Below are 23,858 nucleotides of genomic sequence, written 5' to 3'. Positions count from 1 at the left end.
TTTTTCCTCTTATCTTGTACAAGGGAGAATGGAGGTCCAACAAAAGTTGTGGGTTGGTTTTGTGGTTTGCGTTTGTTTTTTTTTTTTGCCCTGGTTGAACATCAAAGCAGTGCAGAAAATTGGATTACAGATTTCTGGATTCCCTGATCTCATGACTCATCTGCTGGGCTGCCTGAATGTCTCGGCCCAAGTCACTGAATTTTCTTTTCGCTCAGCCCTTTCATTTCATTGAGGCAATTTCTACACTGCAACATGACCACAGGTAGCTGTTCCCTTGCTGTATCTGCCCCTCTGGCAATACTTTATCCCAATATAATGGTCACCTCACGGGTGGGTGGAGTGCTTGCAAAACATGCTGAGCCTTTTGAATATTATGAGGGTAGCAGTTTGGCTTTCAGTGCTCTTTGGCAAAAAAAATCCAAGTCTCTCAAGGTATATTTTTCTGCATGCTGCCAGGAAGCAACTAGTTGGCATGTAACAAAAAAAAAATATCACAACTGGAGCTGACACAAAAGGTCACTAAATCAGTTTGGGTTTCTTGGATTCAGTAACAGTAATGTCATCTCTAGGTCAAGAAAAATAACTTCCTGAGAAGTCTAGCCGAGAAGAGAAACAACGGGTCAGCTGTCTTCATCTTGCCTGCTCTTCGTGAAACAACCTGGGAAAGGATCTCCAGGTTTTGCTGAGGGGTTGTTTTACAAAGGGTTGGGACAGGCTCGGAACTGATGTGGTGAGGAAGGAGGGAGCCACCACTCCCAGATGGATGGAAAAAGGAAACCTGCCACACATTGTTGCCGAAGCCAAGAACCCATAAATAACTCCTCGCAATCCTAACAGCTGGGCAAGAAGATATACAACAGGCAAAAATGTCACGTTTCTAAAAGCATTCCTGCGTGGGCTCCCTTCTTGCCCCTCTTCACAAACACTGCAGAAGGTGTGCACACCAACAGCATCTTCCATTTCATCTCTACACCCTCCGTGTTGGGGACAGCTGGGGGGAGCGACATCTTCCATCTGCAGAGCTTGTTACCTTGAGACTGCCAGACTGAAGCCTTGGCTACACACAGGACCGCATATGTTTGGCGAAACCTGTTTCGAACAATTTAGCTCACAGTCGTGAAGGCTGTGTGACGCTTTTATTCTGATTTGCCTGTGCTTTTATCACATTAAGTAAGCTAATCAGCAGCCAGGTGAAGTCGTGCTGAATTAGACCATTCCCATATTGAAATCAGTATCCATTCGCCTACAGGATTTAAGCCTGATGCCATGATATATAATGTCAATGTATAAACCTCAATGTATGTATCTCTGAGCTGTATGCTGGTTTCATTGCTATTTTATATACATATAGCAATGCTTATAGAACTTTTTATTTTTTTAACGCCAAGAAAGCCTCAGTGTACTGAATGTAAGTGAATCCAGTCCAGATTGGGAAGGACCAAACACCGTTATTTGGTAAGGAGGAGTAGTGGCTAAGTGGGTATAAAATTGATGGGTGGTTTTATTGTGTTGCCTTTTGGCGGGCCCATCACTACACCCCTCTGGTTTGGCACTCCTCCCAGACACCTCAATAAGAAGAACCAGGAGGGGCTGAGGTTGAGACATACCCGCTTATTTCCAGTGGCAAGCCCTTAGGATGTGTTTGTGGGTTGACTGGGGGAGGCTGGCAAGATCCGAGGGCATTTTCTGAATTGGAGAGGAGAACAGTCTCCAGCACGCCTAAATAAGCCCCTTTAAAAAAGACCCCTTTAAAAAAGCCTGTGGAGAAGAAGCGGTCTCACCCCTGGGATTTGTAAGGGTAGCATCAGTGCCTTTGCCTCCATCTCCACAGCGGGTATCATCGAACGGGAGGCACTGATCCCCGGTTCCAGCCAAGACCTCTGAATTCTTCACAATGTCTTTCACTGACGTGGTCGACTTGATTTTATAGATACGTCGGCTGTTGGTGTCGGAGAGGTAAATGGAGCTGGTGATCGGATCTGTGGTCAAGTAATACTTATGAGCTGGGCTGTGGCTGAAAAACAAGGGTATGACGTTATTATTTTTTTGGATGGTTTGTTTCCTTAAGTCAACAGGCAATGCAAGCACTTTAGAGAATAAAAATGCACGGGGAGACAGACTGGGAAAGTGAAGCAGTGCTGTGTTTGACAAGGTTAGTACCCGGCGTGTTACAGCACAGGGTCCTGAGCTATATCTGTTCCCAGTCGCTGTGCCTGGGGTGCTCTGTGGCATGGAGAGAAGTTACCAAAGGAAAGGGCTCGCTGGCCTGAGCCAAAATCACGCCGGGAACCACTACAGGTTGAGTCCCAGTGCCTGAGCGTGCTTAATTTACTTAATATAGATGTAGTCCTGAAACTGGGGTTAGTGCCGTGCCAGAAAGTGAAGGGAAAGCACAATACACCCAAAAGCAGACTCCCAATATAAAGCACTTGAAGATAAACTTGTGAAGACCAAGGCTTATCTGGTGCTCTTCCTGACTCCAGCAAAGACCCCAGAGTCCCATCCTGCCCTTGTGGAGATTAGGGGAAGTCCTGCCTCTGAATTTCAGCTGGACCTCAATGTAGAGAGAAACAAAATTGTCCTTAGAACGTCACATTTTGCCCTAAGTAAAACATGAACCAGGAGGAGGGCTGAGGAACCCAAACGTCAGTCCCCTGTTAAACCCCGTTCACCCACTTCTTCCATGAAAACTAGAGAGGCTGGCTGGGAAACTGGGGTGAGCAGACAGAAAGATAACGTTTTTAGCTCCATGACTACCACACCAAATGAACCCAAGACTGAAGAAATTAATAAACTAGCATCCACTTTATGGAAACCATTTGGTGGGGCCGGCCAGAAAAAACAATCAGATTAATTTAGACACAATTAAAAAAATTCTTTCAGGGATTCTATCTGTAGTTTAATATAGATATTAATCTTATTAACTTCTTTATTAAAATTAAGTGTTTACTACTAGTGTGTGTATTGAGCTGCACCTCTTCTAAGCCTGAAACCAATGGATTTAACTTGTAACACCTGCTGCCTGAACACAGGGCTCCTTCCTTCCAAGAAAGGCTAAGTAGTAATTAGAACAAGTAGGAAAAAGTTTCTGCTTTTCTCCAGAACACCTTCAAGCTGTCCAAAATCATCAGGTCTCAAGAATCCATAATAAACGTATGGGCCATAGTTCACAATTTTGCACTTAATGGAATTGTTCCAGGAGAAGCTGGTTAGAAACCTGAGTGTCGATCACAGTTGACTCTATCCCTCATAATAAGAAATTTCCTCTCTCCTTCAACCTTTATGTTAGAAAAATTAACCCCTCTTCAGACACATAAAAACTACTGAATTATTCTCTGCTTAAAAAACCTGTAAGTTGGTTCTTCATTCAAATTACTTAATACTTATGGGAAAAAAAAAAAAAAAGCCTTTCTGATTTATTCTGGAATATCCCTTGTGAATTATCCTATTAAATTCTGAAAAGATTTCATCTCCACAAATGACACTGATTCTTGCTAAATAAAATGCTCTGACCTTCAAGACAGCTCCAGCCTGACAGTTCAGTCTCCATCTGTATTCCTTTCCAACGACAGTAGGCTGGTAGGGTATTATTTCATTTACCTGCATGTCACTCACGCTAAGCAAGTGCCTTCAACCCCGGTGGAAGAAGCTCCCTGTGGGAATCCATCATCCATTTTGATCAGGGCCTTGCATTTCCTGCTGACATGGACCTGTTGGAGTGGGTACAGAGGAGGCCACAAAGACGATCCGAGGGCTGGAGCACCTCTGCTGGGAGGACAGGCTCAGAGAGCTGGGGCTGTTCAGCCTGAAGAAGAGAAGGCTCTGGGGAGATCTTATTGTGGCCTTCCAGTACCTGAAGGGACTACAGGAGAGCTGGGGAGGGACTTTTTACTAGGTCATGTAGTGATAGGATGAGGGGGAATGGCTTTCAAACTGGAAGAGGGCAGATTCAGATTAGATATTAGGAAGAAATTTTTCACTCTGAGGGTGGTGAGCCCCTGGCCCAGGTTGCCCAGAGAAGCTGTGGCTGCCCCATCCCTGGAGGAGTTCAAGGCCAGGTTGGATGGGGCTTTGAGCAACCTGGTCTGGTGGGAGGTGTCCCTGCCCGTGTCAGGGGGGTTGGAACTGGATGATCTTTAAGTTCCCTTCCAACCCAAACCATTCTATGATTCTATGATGATTTTTAATGACACTTTGCAACTCTTTAGCACCTTCGCCTGGAAAGCACAGAGAGCTCTCAGAGTCTTACAGCAGCCCATTTGCAGATGAGCAAAGGCAAATGACTCTCCCAAAGATAGAGAAAAACAGTACCAGAACTGGAGTTTCCTTCTCCCCTCTCTCAGCACTATCATTGTAATTTATTTTTGGATTTGATAGCCTCGCTCTGGTGGATTGTATTATTGATTACAACCTTGAGCGGAAGAGAGAGATCTTAAACTAGTTTCTAATCCCAGCTCCTGTACAGAATGGACACTGAAACCAATGCTGGTTTCTTTTAACCACGGATCAGAGAACCAGGTAAAAGCAAAGCATTCACCCAGCAAAAAAGCTGAATGGTACTTCCCACCTAAATTTACTGACTAAGTAGTAAAACTGTCATATTAAGGTAATATTTTGAGCAGCTGCTGGCAACCCAAGTTTAGTTTTATTAATGAGGTCCTGAACATAGATGCTGCAGAAAAGTAGGGGTGACTTCAAAGTGCATAATCATCAACAAATTAACTGGTTAAACTTTTAATCCTCTGCATACGGAGGCACACACACCTCTACTACCAAATGTGCTTTGGAAGAGGTAGAAACGCACATTGATTACTCTCCCCGTGGTATGGTCATAATCTTGGGTCGCTTAAAACCTGTTCTGGATTTCCCCCGGTGAGCTGACAGCAAAACTCCCCTAAGACATACAATTGCTTTTCTAAATGTAATGTAATTAATGGTATTGGCAGCCCCAACACAAACTATACCTTTTGTGCTGCAGGGCTCCATGTGAGCGATAGGAAGCGCTGGTTCATTTTTATCGGCCAGACTTTGCATTGTTACGAGCATGGTATATCGTGGTTTCCTACACACCACGCCACGCGCAGGGCTTCTGTGGGTGGAAGCCCCTGGGATGGCTCAGGCAATGGAGTATTTAACCTGGAATGCTTTGGAGCAAGGATGGTAAAGCACAAACTGCTAAAAATGATCAAGTTTGAATTTAACCCCCTCCCCGCCCCCGGCCTCTGCCACCAGTTTTCACCCCTGTACCGAGAAGGTGTCATGCTCTGCCCTGGCATGAATCGCAAAGCGTTATACACTGACGCTTTTGTTTAACACTTGAAGATACTTCAGGATGAGGGATGCTACATAAACATACATTAGGAATGTAAAAGTTCCCAAACTGCTTCCCTTCATCTGCGACAATGCGTGAGCACTGGAGCCAGGAACACTGAGGCTCTGCTTTTTATGGAAAGCCACGATCAATAGGCAAATCCAAGTGGCAAATTGGACTGAACTGAACAACAACTGAAATAGATGTGCCTGGGGCGAAACAGAGGAGATTTTTTTTTTTTTTTCTCCTTTCATCCTGTCTCATTGCTTTGTTAGCTAACGGACCAAAACAAAAGATGGGACTTTTTACTATTCAGAAGACTTAATCAGTTACAGTATTTGTAGTCTCAGAACATTTATCCCCCATATTGACACCACCGCTAGGAAAGGGCTGCGGGTGAAGAGCTGATTTCCCATTCCGAGCGTTCCTTTCGCTATTAAGGTTTTTTTAGAAGAAACCCTGAGCACTGCATCGACATTTTAATTCCCTGAAGCAACCGACCAAAGTGGCAGCGATGGGGTGGGCTGGTCCCTAGCCAAGAGCAGACACTTTAGTGGGTTTTAGTGGGCATGATGCTGCAGTCACTGGGGACAAGGACAGTTTCATAAGCAGAAGTTCTGCAGAGTGAAGTGAAATGGAGGTGAGATGGTTTCCCTGTATGCCTGTGACACAGTGTCGCACTGGGAAAGCACAGGGAAATCTTCAAAGTCCACAGCGATCCCAGTTGTTTGGGGTTCCATATAGGCTCTCCCATACATCTGCCTTGGCCCTTTGCTTTCTTCGTTCTCATTATTTGGGTGGGATAGCGCCAGCGCCATTTGGGGAGCACTGCAGAAGTGGTAAGAGATTCAAACTCCATCTTAAAGTGCTTATGCTTCTCGTGACTCCTTACGCAAAGGCACGAGGAAGGAAAGTGATAAAAAGCTGGGTGGATAGGCAGACAGGTGGCACTCATGTGGATTGCTTCAAACACTGAGGTGTTGGAGCGTGTCCAGAGAAGGGCAATGGAGCTGGTGAGTGGTCTGGAGCACAAGTCTGATGAGGAGCGGGGTTGTTCAGCCTGGAGAAAAGGAGGCTGAGGGGAGACCTTCTCGTTCTCTACAGCTCCCTGAAAGGAGGGTGTAGCGAGGGGGGTCGGTCTCTTCTCCCAAGTAACAAGCGATAGGCCAAAAAGAAATGGCCTCAGGTTGTGCCAGGGGAGGTTTAGATTGGATATTAGGGAAAATTTCTTCACAGAAAGGGTTGTGAAGAATTGGAACAGGCTGTCCGGGGAAGTGGTGGAGTTGCCATCTCTGGAGCTATTTAAAAGACGTGCAAACGTGGTGCTGAGGGACATGGTTTAGTGGTGGTTTTGGCAGTGTTAGGTCAGTAGGTTAGGTCAATAGATCTTAAAGGTCCCTTCCAACCTAGATAAGTCTATGATTCTATGCAGTACTATAATAGGTGCACAGGCCTTAAGCAAAGGTTGATATTATCCTCTTGGGCCCAGAGCCCACGTTTTGGAGGAGTCTGAAGAAGGAACCTCCTGCTCCAGAGTGGGAAGGCAGTCTCTAAGACATAAAGATGAGAAAAAGGAGATGGTCCCTGGTTTCAGCAGGTTACCTATAAAACAGTCAGCTGAGCAGACTGCTCCTTGTCATTGGCTTCTGCTCAAAGCCAGGGGACTCATCTCACCAAGCTTTAGATGCTTACATCTGAGCTGGCTGCCTTGACTCCCTTTATAGGCAGTGGAGAAAAAAAAAAGCATCTTTGGGGGTATCCTCCGTTTGACTTACTTTCAACATTTATCTTACAAGATGAACTGCATCTTAGTTTCTCAAATGAAAGGGCATCTACCACCTCCTCTAAAGCACAACTCCTGTCAATGGTAACAGCATGGCTCTGGCTCCCACGGTGGTCAACAGACAGGAGCAATCACAGCACCAAAGTTAGTTACCCGTAACAGCTGATCTGAATAAACCCCTGGGGCTCCTTTGGATCTGATGGCTCTGTTTAAGGATACGAAACTGCCTCTGTCAAACTTTCTGTGCCAGCTGCCCTCTTCCCCTCCGAGCCTTGCAGGCCACATGCATTTGCTGGTGACTAAAGAACAACCGAATTCTTTCAGCCAAGCGTTTTTTGTTCGTCGGGGCTGTGTTTCCATGGCTCCATGCTAAGCACCCTGCAGCTCACAGAGGATTTTATTATAGCTTGTGTGAAGTACTGGTCTTTTTTTCCCTGGGTGACATTCAATAGATTAATACATAAGGAGGCCACACAGTGCACTGAGCTGAATTTACACTTGGCCTTTTAGTGTTTGCAGTTTGTGTGTGATGCCCAAAGCTCTTCTAGTGTCACAGGCTGGATAATAAAACTTCACAGCAATGCCATAAGCCAACCCAGGGACTGCAAAGGACTTTTGATCTGATCCTACAGCAGTTTTCTGAGATACCTCTCTTTGCCACTAATTGTAGATTTGTCTTTCTAAGATACAAATGGAAACAAGAAAGGAAGAGCATAGCTAAGTGTGGCCACTTTTTGCATATTTACTAGACAGAAATGCCTCACTGCCCTCCATGTTCCTGCAGAGAAAAGATAATTAACTGCAAATTATTATTGCCATGCTTGGAAAAACTCCTTAGCTTCTATAAGCCCATCAAGACAGGTCCATACACAGACATACTGGAGTAAGTTCGTATTAATCTATTACTGTATGACAGATGGGTGTAAAATTGGGAGGCATCACGATTTGGTGATGCTTTTTGGCTTAGCTGACATCCCCCATGCTGACACACAGCTGTTTTGGCTGTTGTAGAGTTAGACCTTGGCTACCTATGCTGTGCTGTAGGGCTGAGCCTCTTGGTAGCTCCAGAACCTCTGGAGATGAAGCTCACCACAGGCTACGTTGTGGGGAGGAATCCTCTCCCCTGAAGTGAGGAAGCTTTTGCATATGGATTGCAGCTTTTCCAAACCACTAAGACTCAGTCCTGTGGATCTCACCCTTTGCAACTGTTGCTTGTCAACGGTGTCAAGCTTAGGACTTTCTGGAACTCAAAGCACTGGAGCTTTAGCTAAGACTACACCCACTCATTTCCCTGCGGCTCAGGAACGATGAGGCTTCCTAACAAGAAGTATTACGGCAAATGACAGAGAACAGCTGCTAACTCAGATGGATGACTCCCTTAACGTAGTCACAGATGGGAATATTTGATCTAGAGCTCCTCAGCTCCTTCCTCCCTCGCTGGTCCCCTCTGGACTGCATTGAAGCAGGCATGCCTTGCCTTGCTTTCGTTTCATTTCTTAGATTTTAGGAATTGCCTAAAGGCTGAAGCCCTGCCAACTTTGTAAGGCTCTGGTGGCATCTGCAGCACTTATGGCCAGTCCATATATCTTCACCCAGTTATTGCCTTCATATATAAAAGCTCTTCTTGTAACAGGTATTCAGCTGCTGCCCTTCACTGTCAAAGCAGGTGCACTTTAGTGGCTGTGGATTTCTGGGGCATTAAGGACACAACCTGGCTGTTCCAAAGAGAAATGAGTTTTTCAATTGCCTTCAAATGATGTGAAGGAGGAGCTGGGGGGCTGGAACTCAGCCTGATGAAGGCAGTCAGCGCAGAGGTCTGGTGTACCAACCTCCCAGCCCTGCTAATAGACGCTTTGGGCCAGTCCATTATGCTGGTGAAGCTCAGCCCTTCGTTAATGTTCTGGCAATAAGACAAAAAAACAGTTTCTACTCTATTGCATTTCCAGGCATGCAGATAAAATGAACATTTCTGGTTTTGCACAGCCTCTATGAAGTCAAAGAAACAGTAAATAAAAAGCACGGAGCAAGAAAAATCCCCAATCCCAAATCCAAAAAGAAAACCAAACAAAAAAAACCCCATCCCAACTCCCCAGTCTGAGCTTCTAATTTAGAAAGAGACCGGGGAGAAGGATGGGAAACTTGTCAGAGCCAGAGAAGTCCTTGCAAACACAGACAGTAACAGCAGGTTCACATCTTCCCGAATGCAACTGATTGGATCAAACCCGCTGAAACTCCAGTGAACCCAAATGACAAATATTCTTAGTGACAAAGCTCCAATTGAGGAGTCTCTCTTTCATCTTGTTTTCTTGTCATTACTCTTTCTCGTTTTTTATTGCATTTCCCGGCTCAGGTTCTGAGTCGCACTACCTCCTACCTGAGCCTGACGTACTTCCACAGAACGCGAAGGCTCGCCACGAAGAGCTCAGGCTGACAAGGAGTTACAAACACTTACTTTCCTACACGGGTGATGCCGGGGTACCTCTGGCCCTTCACTACGCCTGTTCCACTACCCACACTCAAAAAGAAGACATTTCCCCATAGGAGAATTATTTTTCCATCACAGCTGTTCCAGTGACCTGTATCCTGACGTCGTCCCCGTTTTACTTTCTTGGGTAATTCCCACCCGATTTTCCTTCCACCCTCCTCCTCCTCCTCTCGTTACCCCGCTTCTCGTGCCTGTGCTTCCCCCGTCTACAGCTATAACGGCTCATGCAGAAGTCTGCGCGACTCCGCTCTGTGATTAATGGCTCCCAGTTCTGATGACTGATTGCCTCCGCCAGTTTTAATCCCGCCAGCTTCATTTGCTATTGAATCGTCTGGAAATGGCACTTGTGGCTCACTGTGGAACAACATGCAACAAGACAGGGAGCGGCATAAGAATTCTCCACTGGTTGGCTTACCTATGTCTGAAATCTTTATTTCTGACAGAAGACAGGAAAGCAGGGAATAGAAGAAAGAATGAGGTGTTAGCAGCTCAGTTCGATGCATTATTAGCAGATTGAAAACTTGACAGTAACCGTATCATACAATGCAATAATAAATAAAGACTTAGCTGGAATGACACTGATATATTTTATATTGGATATTACTTGGCAGTGAGCTCGCTTAGGTACCGCTGCACATCACAAAGGCAGTGTGATCTCACCTGCCTGGAGTTACTCACTCACGCAGGAGATAGGACCAGGCAGACTTTATCATTCAGAGCAGCACTGAGCTAAATACATGTAGATGCAGATATCTTTACAGGTTTTTTCGGTGAAAGCAATACCTCGTGATTTACAAAGGTGACTTAACAGTGGCACAGTTACGGGTGGCAGTTCATTGCCATAACCTCGTGAACTCTCGCCCAGAGGACTGAAATTATGCCGAGCTGGACATTTTCATGGGTCTCGTTACATACTCAGCTGGGGTTGTCTGCGACCCACGATGCATTTGCTTTCCTCTCTGCAACAGACCACTACACTCAACCCCCTCCTCCCCAAAACAAAACCCAAAAGCCAAATAGCGAGGGTGTTAATCTCCAAGGAGATGCTGATTTGAGAAGACACAAGCAAACTCCATTTAGTCCAAAAGCAATGGCTTTTAGGCAGCCGGCATCTGAACCCACTTACTTTACAGCACACCAGAGTGAAGAAATGTTTATTAGATCCAGTAAGCTAAGTGTTTGCACAGATGAAGCAGCAATCGTTCCAGCAGATTTAACTCTGGAGTAAATTTAACTCTGTGGCTCTACACAAAAGGCAGCAAGGCTACTCTGTCAAGGCTTCCAATTTTCTCCTTTCCAATCAGGAAATACTCTGCAAAACCTCCGCTGGGTCTGGTATTTCCACCGACAATGAAACAGGGATCGGGTTTTCAAAATCGTACTTCTGGGAATGAGATATTAATCCCACTCAGTTGCAACGGGATTCGGGCCCCGAATCACCTAGGCTCTTCTGGAAATCTCACCTTTGGTCGTTAAAATAACTTTCTGGCACTGGAAGAATATTACATTCTCTAACGGGGACCAGGTCTGAAGATTTAGCCCAGCTTCCCACCTTGCAAACAATGAGAGATATTATGTTCTCGTATCTCACGTAACAGAATAGCGAGAATCAGGTTTTTGCTTATTTACTCAAAAGGTCTCCCAACCCTCTGAGATGTGACTGTAAACATCTCACTGTGGGCTTCCGAATCCAATGACTCCTCCTGATTTCCTTGTCACCCTGTGAGCACACCAAGACAGCTATTCCCTAAGCGCCAGCCTTGTGGCGGCTGTCTGGGCATCTTCTCTCACATGCCATGATCTAGGACAATGCGTCTGCGTGCCAAAGATGACCTTCACAAGGTCTAATGACTGTGGCAGGTTTGAAAATGAGGAATTAATGGGATCTCGCACCAGTTTTGCTGCAGATCACCTCTTTCATTTTTACCTGTGGCGTTGTGGAGCAAATGGGAATACAAAGCGATGCTGTACGGGACCCTGCTGCTCTGGTGAGCTGTCTAGTAACCTTCTACATGGCAGTCCTTGCAGAAAAGGAGCCTTACTTTTGTCCCCAGGAGTCAGGACATTAAATCTGAGTAGAGCAAGGAGGTTCTTACATTCTGGAAGATTCTCGCTTTCAGGCCAGATCTTGAGAGGTAAATGGGAATGTGAACCTTCCTACCATGCTGTCCTCACATCGACCTCTCAGGGCTTTGGGTCAGGTCCTTCAAGCAGAGAAGCCTCATTCACAAATGCCAGTTTAATTCTATTGACTTTCCTGGAGCGAGTCTCATCTGGTCACAGAGTTCAGAATCAGGCCCTGGTGCTTTGAAGGGGGTAATTGTATTTGTTGTGGAAATTTTAGAGAGGAAAGATATCCCCAGTGACGTCAATTTGAAATTAAAATTCAGTCACAAACTATTTCGTTTCCTCAGAACTTGTGACAAATCTATACCTTTCCCTCCCCTTCCTTGTTTTTAACGGATGTTCCTTCCCAAGCCTCCCTATTTCTCCTCATATATTTTTTTCCTTTGTTATTTGGGGTTAAAAGGAAACACTTCACTTACTTTCAGGTGATCCATCTATATGTTCACTGAGGGGGGCTGATACGTTTGTTCCAAAAAAACCCAACTAGAAAAACCCAGTCTGTGAGTCCCTCGGTGATCATCCTCTCTTAATTATGAATGATCACCTGTCCTGATTCACCTCTACATACCATCATCAGTCCTGTGTCCTTCCAAGTTTAGGTTATCTCAGAGGCTGATGGTTAATTTTAAGAATTCCCACTGGTCTCTACCTAAAGCAAAAGGCAGATCGCAACACAGTTGGATTTAACGGCACAGAAATGTGTCAATAGTTTTGGTGTGTGATTCAGTTTTGGAAGAACTGTTTAGGCCTGTGTTTCTCTGGTGTAAATCAAAGTCAGCAGAGTTGCAGAAGAGGCAAATCTGAACAGCTTTTTTTTTTTTTTTTTCTCATTTGCTGTGGGTTGGGGTTTTTTTTTTTAAGAGTTTTGCTTATTTTCCTTTTGGGTACATAAGATTTCTGCAGAACTTAAGGGCATAATTATAAGGGCCACATTCAGCACAGTGTACCTCAGCTCCAGTATGTTGGTCACATTGCCGGAGGGAAAGATCCTTCGGATGTAGTTGAAATCTCCGACATAAAGACTTCCATCGGACCCACATGTTAGGGCAACAGGAGCCAGGAGTTTGTTCCCGTCTGCAAGACCATTGCAGCTTGGACAAGAAATGCTACGCCTGCGGCCGTTGCCCATGATGCTTCCAATTACAGGCGGCTGCTGGGAAATAAACTGGTTTTCCCCGTTTCCTTTATGCAAGATGCCTAGAGAGAGAAAACAGTAATAAGGAAATTAAAGAGAGACAGTGCAACTGCGACCAAAGGGAGCGCAAACTGGCAACGCCAGATGCCAGCTGGGGAATTTGTCAAGTAACAAGGAGGTTTATCATCTTTCATAGTGTTGTTTTGTGATGGTTTCAAATGAGGAGCCCCTTACCTGAAGTATTTTTTATAGCCTCATTACCTTTCCTGCAGAACAAAAGTACGTAGGGAGAACAAGACTGTCTTTACCTTTGAAGGAAATACACTTTTCAGCATCTCATGAATTTTCACCTGCCCTTTCTGTCCCCCCTTGCCCTGTAATTTGCAGCCTACCAGGTAAAAAAAGAAATTACATAGCTCATGGAAAGGTAGGGGGCAGGAGGACCATGGTGCATTCTCTAGAGACATGTTTCATATGCAAAGCTTTAGAGGAGCTCTGCTTATGTTCCCTGGAAGTGTAGTGTTTTCAGCAGTGCTGTGGGCTGAATTACATGTTTGCTCCCCTACCACTGCTCTCATCCAGAGGGACACAGCGCTTCCACCTTTTGAACATGTTCCGATCCGCTTTCAAGCCTCCCTGCTGCAGTTCTGAGCAGCCTTCAAGGACTCTGGCACCTTCCATTTTCCCTTAGGACCCATGAAGCCTTTTGTTTCTGCAAGTACACTCACATGCTGGAGGATGCATCTGGGTGGATTTATGCTCACTGGTAGGTCCGATCTGAACAGGCTCCCCTTTGTTATTTTAGGAATGTTTTCCTTGTTAATATCCTTCTTTTAAGACACTACAAAGTTAGACATGCTGATATTCAACTACTTCATGATGGCCAGCTTCTTTTGCATTTACACACACCAAATTGCTTTTAAATGTAGGTTAGTAGATATACAGAGAGTACATGTGTTGGTCAGGTTTCTTTCCTTTCCTTTTCTCAAATTCTTTGCCATAAGAAGCAACTGAGCCTCTCAAAACCGCATTATTCCCACCCTGCGCTACAGACAGCTTACCGCTTTGTATGTTGAGGGCATGGTGTTTGTCCAGGGACCATCCTCCAAGTTTGGAAGCATCAATTTCATAACCCTGAAGCACAGCCGTCCTCTTCTCCCACAGGATCAAGTCGGGACAGGATTCATACTCATAACCTACTGAAACTATGAACGAGAGAGAAACAAAAGACCCCCCGAGATGAGTAATCCAGAAATGCACAGTGAGCACACACAGAGTTTCAACCGAGCGGGGGTAAGACCGTTTCTAGAGGCAACTGCCAATTTCATTTAAAATGTCATCATCATAATGCAGAGTCCTAATATTTTTCTCTTCAAAGGCAATCCTGCCTTTAAAAAGGTCAACGCAGTTGTAGATGTTGGGCAAATGTGCTAAATATTTAAAAGCCACTGTTTTAAAGACGTATTTTAAAACAATAGGTATCTAAGAGTGTACACCACCGCTGGACTCCTAAATGGGAGCATTTTACTGCTGTCTACTATTTTTGATAGAAGACTGCATCTCAGGAACTTGCTAAAAATCCTGGCCTTTCTTGGAAAGTGAAGAGTTACACAAATGAGGCACGGGGCAGCAAGTCCCTCAGAGCCGGCACTCTTACACCAGTTTGACTTGTGGTCATTGTGAACGTCAAAAGGGTTTGCTTGCCGGGATGTCTAATCAGAGCCTTTCAGGAGCAACTCCGCTGAACACGTTGGAGTTGCTTAAGAGTAAATTGATATCCGTAGAAGGAAAATCATGTTTTTGACAGGATAATGTGCCCTTTATGATTTTCTCAGAAAAAGCAGGACCGGTTTCATTGGTCTGCTTTTCTTCTGCCCTACCTGATCTTTTCAGCACTAACAGCTGAAGCAGAGCAGAACTGCAAGTTCTACACAAATGAAAAGCTATTACATAGCTCACTTTTTTCTTTTTTTTACTAGATAAAAATAAAAGTCTGATCTTACAAGTTTCCCGGCCTCCTTGAAAAGTGCTGAGCACTGAGTGAACTCGGGATCCCTCATCAAATGCAGCCTTTTGCAGAATCAGACAGTATCAGAGGAAGATGTCATTTAGGAAATGAAGGCTTGATATTTTCCACCGTTCTAGAGGTGGAGATCTTTGAAAACCTAAATGCAGATGTCCTCAGACCTGCTTGAGTACTCTGGTGCTGCAGAGCTGCATCATGGAGCACTACGAGGCCCACTGCTGATGTAGCATCTTAAACAGCACGGAAACGTAGCCTTTCGGGATATGCTACCAGGACACGTTTCTCAGTGTGGACTCCAAACCAGGTAAGGCTCAGCAGGTTGTATCATCCAACCTGCTCAAGGCAGCTGAGCCTGAGTGAGAGGAAGGTGGCCGCCCTTCCTCCTAAAAAACAAAGCACCCTACAGCTGCTTTAAAGAGACTTGTCTTCAGCTGGGCTATGAGGCATCAGCGAACCACCCTTCTGCCAACAAAGGCTCCATTTCCTTGGCAGCCTGAAAGGTCTAGTTTAGACTCTGTTGAGGACCTGTAACTGAACGTCCGCTGGTTGTTGATCAGATGGGAAGCAATCGCTGCAGAGCTGCATCGCCTCTGCTCACTACACACTCAAAGTACCTCCTTCCCTCTACCACCACCGCACAGGGCTCCAGGGTGAGATGGGAACAGGAAGAGGAATGAAGCGTGTCTTTGCACAGCTTCCCACCCCACCATGGACTTCAGCTTCTGCCCCTCTTGGGTGGGTGGCACGGACCACAATGCTTAATGCTGGGGATGTGGCACTTCGAGTATGCAGACCCTTCCTATTCTCTGCCTCGCAGCTCCTGACAGTCTTTTGCAGATCATAGAATCATAGAATGGTTTAGGTTGGAAGAGACCTTGAAGATCATCGAGTTCCAACACCCCTGCCATGGGCAGGGACACCTCCCACCACACCAGGTTGCCCAAGGCCACGTCCAGCCTGGCCTTCAACACCTCCAGGGATGGGGCCTCAACAACCTCTCTGGGCAACCTGTTCCAGTGCCTCACCACCCTTAAAGTGAAAAACTTCTTCCTAATGTTTAATCTAAACCTGCCCTCTTCCAGTTTAAAGCCATTCCCCCTTGTCCTATCACTTCATGCCCTTGTAAAAAGTCCTTCCCCAGCTCTCCTGTAGGCCCCCTTTAGGTACTGGAAGGCCGCAGTAAGATCTCCCTGGAGCCTTCTCTTCTCCAGGCTGAACAGCCCCAACTCTCTCAGCCTCTCCTCATAGGAGAGGTGCTCCAGCCCTCGGATCATCCTTGTGGCTCTGTTCTGGACATGCTCCAAGCAGGTCCATGTCCTTACAGGTCATGTAAATGAACGCACAAGGTACAAGAGAGAAGACCATCACACCCCAGTTTGCGATGGTGTTCTTGAATGGGTAAAGAAGGGGAAACTAAGGTTAGAGCAATCCTGAAAGTCGGGCACAAGGAGGAGCAGAGATCAGGGCTCAGTTGTAGGGATTTCTTTCAAAGCGGTGCTGACAGCTCTTGGCTGTGGGTGAGCGGGAACCAAACGTCTCTCCTCCCAGTTCATTCCTTCTATATGAATACCATGGGAGCAGCTCAGGATGTACGCACTGGGCCATGAGCCAGAGAACAGATAAGTATTCATCTGTTGGGGAAACGTGTGCTGTCGGAACAGCTGGGCCCAATCCTCTCCAGTCAACCAGCAGGGAACATCTTCTGTGTCAGCGGTTGGACCAGACTGATCCAGGACAAGGTCTGTGTCTTGCCACTTCGCTGCTTCTAAAAAGAGATGCAAACCCTGGGGGTCACTTACCGAAAGCTTCTGAAAGCCCATACACCTTCTGGCTGTAGACGTCTGTCTTGTCCCAGATGAAATAATAGGACAGGTCTGGAGCAGCTGCAAACCACTTTCTGAAGAGGCGTCCCTCGACGGCCACCATGAGGTGGACTTTCATGAGGTTGAAGGGGATGGTGGGGTGGGTCATGCTGATCCTCAGGACTGATTTGTAGCCAGCTGTGCGACTGCTCAGGTAACTCACTTTTATTTTACTACCGGAAACGTTAATCTCCTCCTGTAGAGCCTGTGGAAAAGCAATCCAGGAGGTGTTAAATCAGCAGCGAGCAGACAGGAAAAGGCAGTGAAACTGTAATTTATCAAACACACCTTTATAAAAGCTCTGGTAGACATGTCTAAAAAAGCCCACCGAGTAGGCATCAAGTATGAAATCATACACGTAATTTATAGGGTTAGTTGTGGAAGCCAGGGAACGTCCCCCTCTTTCTCCATCTCTGTTACATGGGAGAACAGGAGACCAAAGTCTCACATTTAAGTCAGTGTTTACAATGGGATTTTCTGGTTAAAAGGAGTCCCAGGACCTGTGGTGAAAGGAGCTTTGGGTCTGAGATGATTCCAGCCCATCAGTTTAGCTCCCATTTTCTCTCTTCTATCTCGGGAGGTTTCGATGGCTGCTGAGTTTTGTCTCCTGGCTTCTTTTTCCCAGTAAAACATCTAGCCCTACTTGGCCTGTATCCTTATGGTTGTTCCCTGGCCCTGATCATAACCTGATGTTCTCTCCATGTCACCAGTGAATCCTGCTTCCACCCTCCCTCCTCTGACTTGCCCATCTGTCGTCTCCTACCTCAGCTCTGATCTGCCTCTATCTCACAGGTCTCCGTTCCGGTACAAAATCTCACAAAAGACTGGAGAAACAGGAGGAGAAGTTTTGTCTGCCCCTGTTCTGCTTTGAGAATAGAGAAGTCTCAGTAAAGATGGGATTTTCAGCTAATTCACCTGCTCAAGTATAAGCAGATCTTAAATTTTCTTTTTTTTGTTTTAAGTTGGAGAAAAGCAGGGAAATTTTCTGGAAAGAGATACAGTGTACATCCCCAACACCATCCTGATTCTCCCATGCAAAATACTGATGAAAAAGGGCATTTCTTTCTTAAGTCTTAGGAAAAAAAATAAAAATCAATTGTCACTTTCCAAAAAACGTCACTCTTAGGGAAGCACTCAACATGGACACCTTCAGCACAAGCCGGCAGCCTTTGGCAAAGTTTGAAAGATGAAGGTAGAAGCTTAGCAGTGAGCTGGAAAATGTGGTCTGATAATGGGATGTGTCGGAAGGTCACAGCTGGCACTGTTCTCTCCCACACCACTTCTGAAACACTTCTGTGCGCTGGACCCTAAATGAGCTGTGAAAATATCTCCCCAGTAGTAATCAGATTTCATAATATGAAGGGCACAGAGGCTCGATGGCAGGTAGGTCAAGAGATCCACCCATCAGGGAGGGATCGCAGCCCTCCTGGTGTCCCCCAGGGTACGTGGCTCCTCTGCTCAGCTCCTCCTGGCACGGCGAGTTGCTCATCTCTTACAAGTTTTCTGGTTAGGGTCATAAATAACGACAAATCTCATAATCTGCCCCCTGAAAAGACCTCTTCTAAGCTCTCACCCAAGGCCTGACACTTTTTCAAGTGATAACTTACAGCCTCGGAGCATCGCAGCCCTTGACAAACGGACACAGCCAGAAGTTAAAGCGCTGTTCCACTGCGCTTATAAATATTTACTTTCTCTAACGCAGCCTTTTCAATTTACATATCTCAGCACTCAGGATGCTGAAAAATGACAGAACTGGGAAAACCCAGGAATTTTAAAATACATTTTCTGAGCTCAGCCACAAGCTGGGCTGGGACCAGGCTCACCCAGAGCCCAGCTGAGCCAAGCCGCGGTAAAGGTGGTCCCATGGATCAAACCTGTCTTCAGATGTAACCCCTCTAGGAGAAAGCCAGGCAGAAATAATTGTCGCGGAGGTCCTATTTGCAACGTCTGGTTCAAATCCCTGTCAGAAATAATTATTTCTCCCTGTCATGATCTGTCTGCCGTCTTCCATTCCGGAGAAGGGGTCAGCACAGTGGTACCAAAGCCCTGAGCAGCATGAGGGACCGTGTTGAAAGGCGTCTGCTCGAAAAGCAGGTTCAAATGGTAATTCAGATTATCCGAAAGGCGTTTGTAGTTTGTAAGTAGTGCTGAAGTAGGAACAAAGCCGGGCGTTGATGGGGGGACTATAATCCAGTAGGACAGTGGTGGGAGAAAAGGGGAAAAATCAGCTTTAAAATACTCTGAATGCACCGAAAGTAATGACGGCTGAATTGTGCCCTTATTTCTAGTTGATAATTGCTGTTTGGACCAGATAAATTCATACGCTCTGTGTGGGGTCCTTGTGACAGATGAGAGCTCTTAGGGTTTATCACAGCCTAACCAATGTCGTCTGCTCTTTCAAAGTGCTCCAGTCCCCAGGGCTGGTCAGGCAGAAGCGCTGCTCCTTCAGGCTTACTAGGGATTTTCATAATTTAGGGATTTTCACAATTTAGCGGTTTTCACTGCCGCGTTCCCTTCGCTCCTGGGTGCTGATCCGTGCTCCTGTTAGCAGCAATTCTTCCACTCTTTGCATGAGACAATGTAGAAAACCTTGTTTCTGTGCGCTGGGTTGTGCATTTCTCTTGCAGCTACTCTTCACTCCACCAGCAGACAAGGGAACAATCAATGTTTTTTTTTTTTTTAATATGATGCTTAGAGCAATTTTGAGAAAGAAAGGCATTTAGGGCCCGATTCAGGGGCCGTAACATAGGTATCTAGTGCTTTTGAGATGTTCTCTGGTATCCAAATCCTCTGCAAGGTGATGACAGATCTGACACGGACCTTCTTGAGATCTCTGCCTTTCTGAAGATACAGCTGCAGGCTGAAGGGACACTTTGGGGCATCTTAAATGGTACCAAATCTGTCTTTAGGTACCTGAATCAAACACTTAAAATGTATAATTTGGTGTTTTGAATGAATCCAGGCAGAGGAGAGCGCATTTATTTGTTGAAGCTCATGAGGTTCCTATCTGCCCACCTGTTAAAATCCCTTTCCCAGCTCTGCCATCCACTTGTCACCACCTCCCAGCTCTGTGCTCACACCTTTTATATTTAGCATTTCTCTACTGAAAACTGCGTATTATAAAACGCAGCTGCAGAAACTGACAGCTAGGTTATTTTTTACCGTACGGATATCCAGTATAGGGATGAAAAGTAATCCATTTATGAACTGAAGTACAGTCAAGACTCTGCCATAAAATCAGATTCTCTTGTATACTGCTGCACCACAAACTCTTGTCACTCTTCATTTGTCAATATTTGAGGTGGAATACTGTTTTACAGGTTTTAGCTCAGTCATTTGGCACATGGGAAAAGTACTGCTCATCATCTATGGGATTTATCTGATCTAAACTTAGGAACCTAAAAGTTAGGAGTCTCCTCTGAACTACTAGCCTAGGTCTCTTCATGGCCAACAGGCAGAGACAGGCTCTTTAGAAGGTTGGTGTTGCCACCTAAACTTAAGAGTAGGGATAAATTCCAGTTTAAGGCATCTAAATCCAGTTGTTGACATGTAAGCGTGGGCATGTGAGGTAGGTGTGTAAGCATCAATCACAGTCAGTGGAGATCTAACCGATACCGTCAGTGGGAACTAGAAACCTTCAAGATGGCCAGCTTAATTGATCTGTAGGCTCTGCTGATGATATTGATTAGGTTTCTGTCAGCTTTAATGGGAGCTCAGACATCTAGCACACATCCAGATGACTGCGCATGAACAGCTTATTTACGTGCCATAATCTTAAAATGAATCCCACTTAGGTCTTAATTAGATTCCACAACTACAGGTGTCCAGCGTGATTTGGGATGTCCAAGTTACCTGTGACATTCACAAGGGGTTGGCAGATATACTGCAGGACAGCGATAGGGGGATCATTGGCAGCTGGGGGGCCAAGCACGATTTCTGCAGGATATTTCAAATGGCACTAATCATCTACGATGAGAGTGGTGAGACACTGGCCCAGGTTGCCCAGAGAAGCTGTGGATGTCCCATCCTTGGAAACACTCCAGGTCACGTTGGACGGGGCTTTGAGCAACCTGGTCTAGTTGAAGGTGTCCCTGCTCATTGCAGGGGGTTGGATTAGAAGACGTTTAAAGGTCCCTTCCCACCCAAACCATTCTATGATCTATAATCAAGAAACTGTATCAAATCATTGCTTATGATCTACATCCCTGGCTGCTTTCACAGTTTACAGACAGACACTCAGTCTTATTGAAGAGGAGTTTTAGAATGTTTTAGTTCAATAGATATAATTAACACAATCCAATGAGTATCTTACCAAATAACGAGTGAAGTTATGATTATAGCTTCAGTGTATCAGATATTTGCTTCTTTCCTAGGCAGCACTGAACGTTACCTTTCATGGTGGTGGTTGGTTTAGGAAAAAAAGAGATGTGACAACTAAACCAAGAATTTGCAATCCGATGGACATCAAAATATATGGGACTTAATTAGTAATTACGCTGTGACTGTAACTGGAAATTAGTTTGAAAAAGGATCACAGTATTCAGTCCAGAGGGAAAGGTAAAGACACCACAACCTTACTTGTTGCTGGGTTCAGTACCTGGTGTGTTAAAATGAGAAGTTAGAAAGTGACTTCCTTCCTCATTAACGTTACAGCAACTCCAGTGGAGTCAAGCAGGAAGCACACAATTTCTCACTACACTTATTATTATTTCTACCTTGGCAGGCTATTATTTGTCACTAATAACTCTGACCGCTGGCATTTAAAGCCCAGGGAACAAATGCCCAAGAAAGGAAAGCTTGAATGCTGCTACATCCATATATTTCAACACAGTGAGTATTTTTACAGAAGATAAGTAATTCAGTTGTTTGGACAATTCAGTTTAAAACCCATCTTTCCATTTGGCAAAATACTTTGAAGCCACAGCAGGTTGTTAACCTACTTTATTTGACTCACACTTCCTTAAAATAAAAAGGGAAACGGTGATGAGAAATTAAAAGTAACCCTCTCGCTTTGCTCATCTGTCCCAAATGCCATGAAATGCAGTAAACCCTGGTGCTGGGCAGGCTGGCTGTTCGCCAGCTTGCTGACTGTACATCTCAGCAGTTTTGGAGGGTGAGGTGTACGCCTTCCAACCCTGAGAAAGTTCGACACTCCACCGCTGAGGTCCGTAATGCCCAGTGGGTGAAATTTGCTCGTGAAGAGAAGAAAGGCATCAGAGTGTTAAGAGGACCATCAGCCTTGCTCTGGGCATGTGGAATGCCAAAGGGCTGCCCGAATCATGGAATCATAGAATGGTTTAGGTTGGAAGGGACCTTGAAAATCATCTAGTCCAACCCCCCTGCCATAGGCAGGGACACCTCCCACCAGACCAGGTTGCTCCAAGCCCCATCCAACCTGGCCTTGAACACCTCCAGGGATGGGGCAGCCACAGCTTCTCTGGGCAACCTGGGCCAGGGGCTCACCACCCTCACAGTGAAAAACTTCTTTCTAATATCTAATCTAAACCTGCCCTCTTCCAGTTTAAAGCCATTCCCCCTCATCCTATCACTACATGCCCCAGTAAAAAGTCCCTCCCCAGCTCTCCTGGAGCCCCTTTAGGTACTGGAAGGCTGCAATAAGATCTCCCCGGAGCCTTCTCTTCTCCAGGCTGAACAGCCCCAACTCTCTCAGCCTCTCCTCATAGGAGAGGTGCTCCAGCCCTCGGATCATCCTCGTGGCTCTCCTCTGGACCTGCTCCAATAGGTTCTATGTTTGGGGCTCCAGAAGGCTTCTTGTGGGTCAGACGAGGGTCCTGGCCCACCTCCCACAGATGAGGAGTGAAAGCAAAGCAGAGCCAACGTTGGGTTTTGCTGTTGGTCACAAGCGCTTTGCCTCCATCTCTCAGGGATAAGGGAAAAGAAACCTTCTGGATAAGTGTGGGCTCATGAGTGAATGCTCCTGGCAAACGCCTGGAAAATGGTGCAACAAACAGGGAATGCTTCTTTTTAGCAAAGTAGGGGAATAGAGAAAACCACAGAATAGTTGCACTGGTGTTGCTCAAAGCAGGCAAAAGAAGCACAGAATGATTATTAGCATTAAAAGAAGCACAGATGGATTATTTTCTCCTCGGCCCACAGGGTTCATACCTGGATTTCGGGAACGATAGGACCTTTCTCCGAGCAGGAACTTGCAAAAGCCGTCAGCGGGGATGGAGAGACCACGGGGTTGGGCCGGGCGAAGTTACTGAGGTCACAGCTTGGGATCTCGTTCTCTTCGTGCCTCATGACTATGGTTTCCATCACGAAGAAGCGATCCCACGGCAGCCACAGCGTATGCTCCTGGGTGATGAAGGGAGCCCGCTCAAAGTGCAGGATAATGGAGATCCCACCAATGGTAACGAGATCGAAGCTGTTTTAAGAGACGGAACCTAAAGTTAGCGCAAGTACTACCCTGTCTGTGGGTAACAATTCTCCAGCAAGGAGCCCAAGAAAAAGAACTGTAAGAAATACTATCAGCACCATTTTACAAGCATAAAACCTACAGCCCAAAGAGGCTTTGTTTGGGTGAGAGCAAGAGGCAGAGGCAGGAGTACAAACTCAGCTTCTTCGCATGTTGTCCCCATGTGTACTAAAAACATACCCATTCCTTTTTCTGATGCAAATGTTTATCTTTGTTAGCGCTTTTCTAGTGTTCTTTGTCCATACACACTCACTTTATTTCTTTTTTTTATTATTATTTAAAAAAGTATTTATCATCCAAACGCAGTCACAGATTGGATCGATTCACACGATGAAATAAGCTATTTGGGAAACGGTTTCTCTGACACACTGCCATATAAATTGTCTTGGCATCACTGCTAACCCGACTAATACCTAACGCAGCCCAGGGAACACGTGGAGCCCAGTCACGGACCTGCTGTACGAGGCACGGGGAAGAAATTAACACCATGCAGGCAGCCTCTGCCCCACAGCACTCAGCACACAGTCTTTTTTGACTTTAAATCATTCAGAACCGGGCAGATAACTTACTGCCTGTGGTCTGCAACTTCGCCCTATGCTATCTCCAGCCAAGTGGCTTTTTCTCCTCTGTTAGCATTGGATAATATTCCATCGGGATAACAGGCAGCTCCCAGAGCTGTGTGAAAGAGCG

At 45.7% G+C, this 23,858-nt stretch overlaps 1 protein-coding gene across 1 annotated transcript in view; it reads right to left on the bottom strand.

The window, feature by feature from the left end:
* The window catches only part of TENM4 (teneurin transmembrane protein 4), a 376,063-nt gene that overhangs the window by 56,896 nt on the left and 295,309 nt on the right, over window positions 1-23,858 (bottom strand). Inside the window, exons 17-22 of the mRNA XM_009881209.1 lie at window positions 22,856-23,117; window positions 16,667-16,934; window positions 13,903-14,046; window positions 12,654-12,903; window positions 9,995-10,015; window positions 1,782-2,014 (exon numbers count right to left, since the gene is read on the bottom strand). Coding sequence (XP_009879511.1) covers window positions 1,782-2,014; window positions 9,995-10,015; window positions 12,654-12,903; window positions 13,903-14,046; window positions 16,667-16,934; window positions 22,856-23,117 — 1,178 coding nt within the window. The remainder of the gene's footprint in view (window positions 1-1,781; window positions 2,015-9,994; window positions 10,016-12,653; window positions 12,904-13,902; window positions 14,047-16,666; window positions 16,935-22,855; window positions 23,118-23,858) is intronic.

Source organism: Charadrius vociferus, unplaced genomic scaffold, assembly GCF_000708025.1.
Source record: "Charadrius vociferus isolate BGI_N301 unplaced genomic scaffold, ASM70802v2 scaffold1, whole genome shotgun sequence".
NCBI classification, from domain to species: domain Eukaryota; kingdom Metazoa; phylum Chordata; class Aves; order Charadriiformes; family Charadriidae; genus Charadrius; species Charadrius vociferus.
The sequence above is the reverse complement of the archived record's forward strand: the minus strand, read 5'-3'. Positions and strand labels throughout refer to the sequence as shown.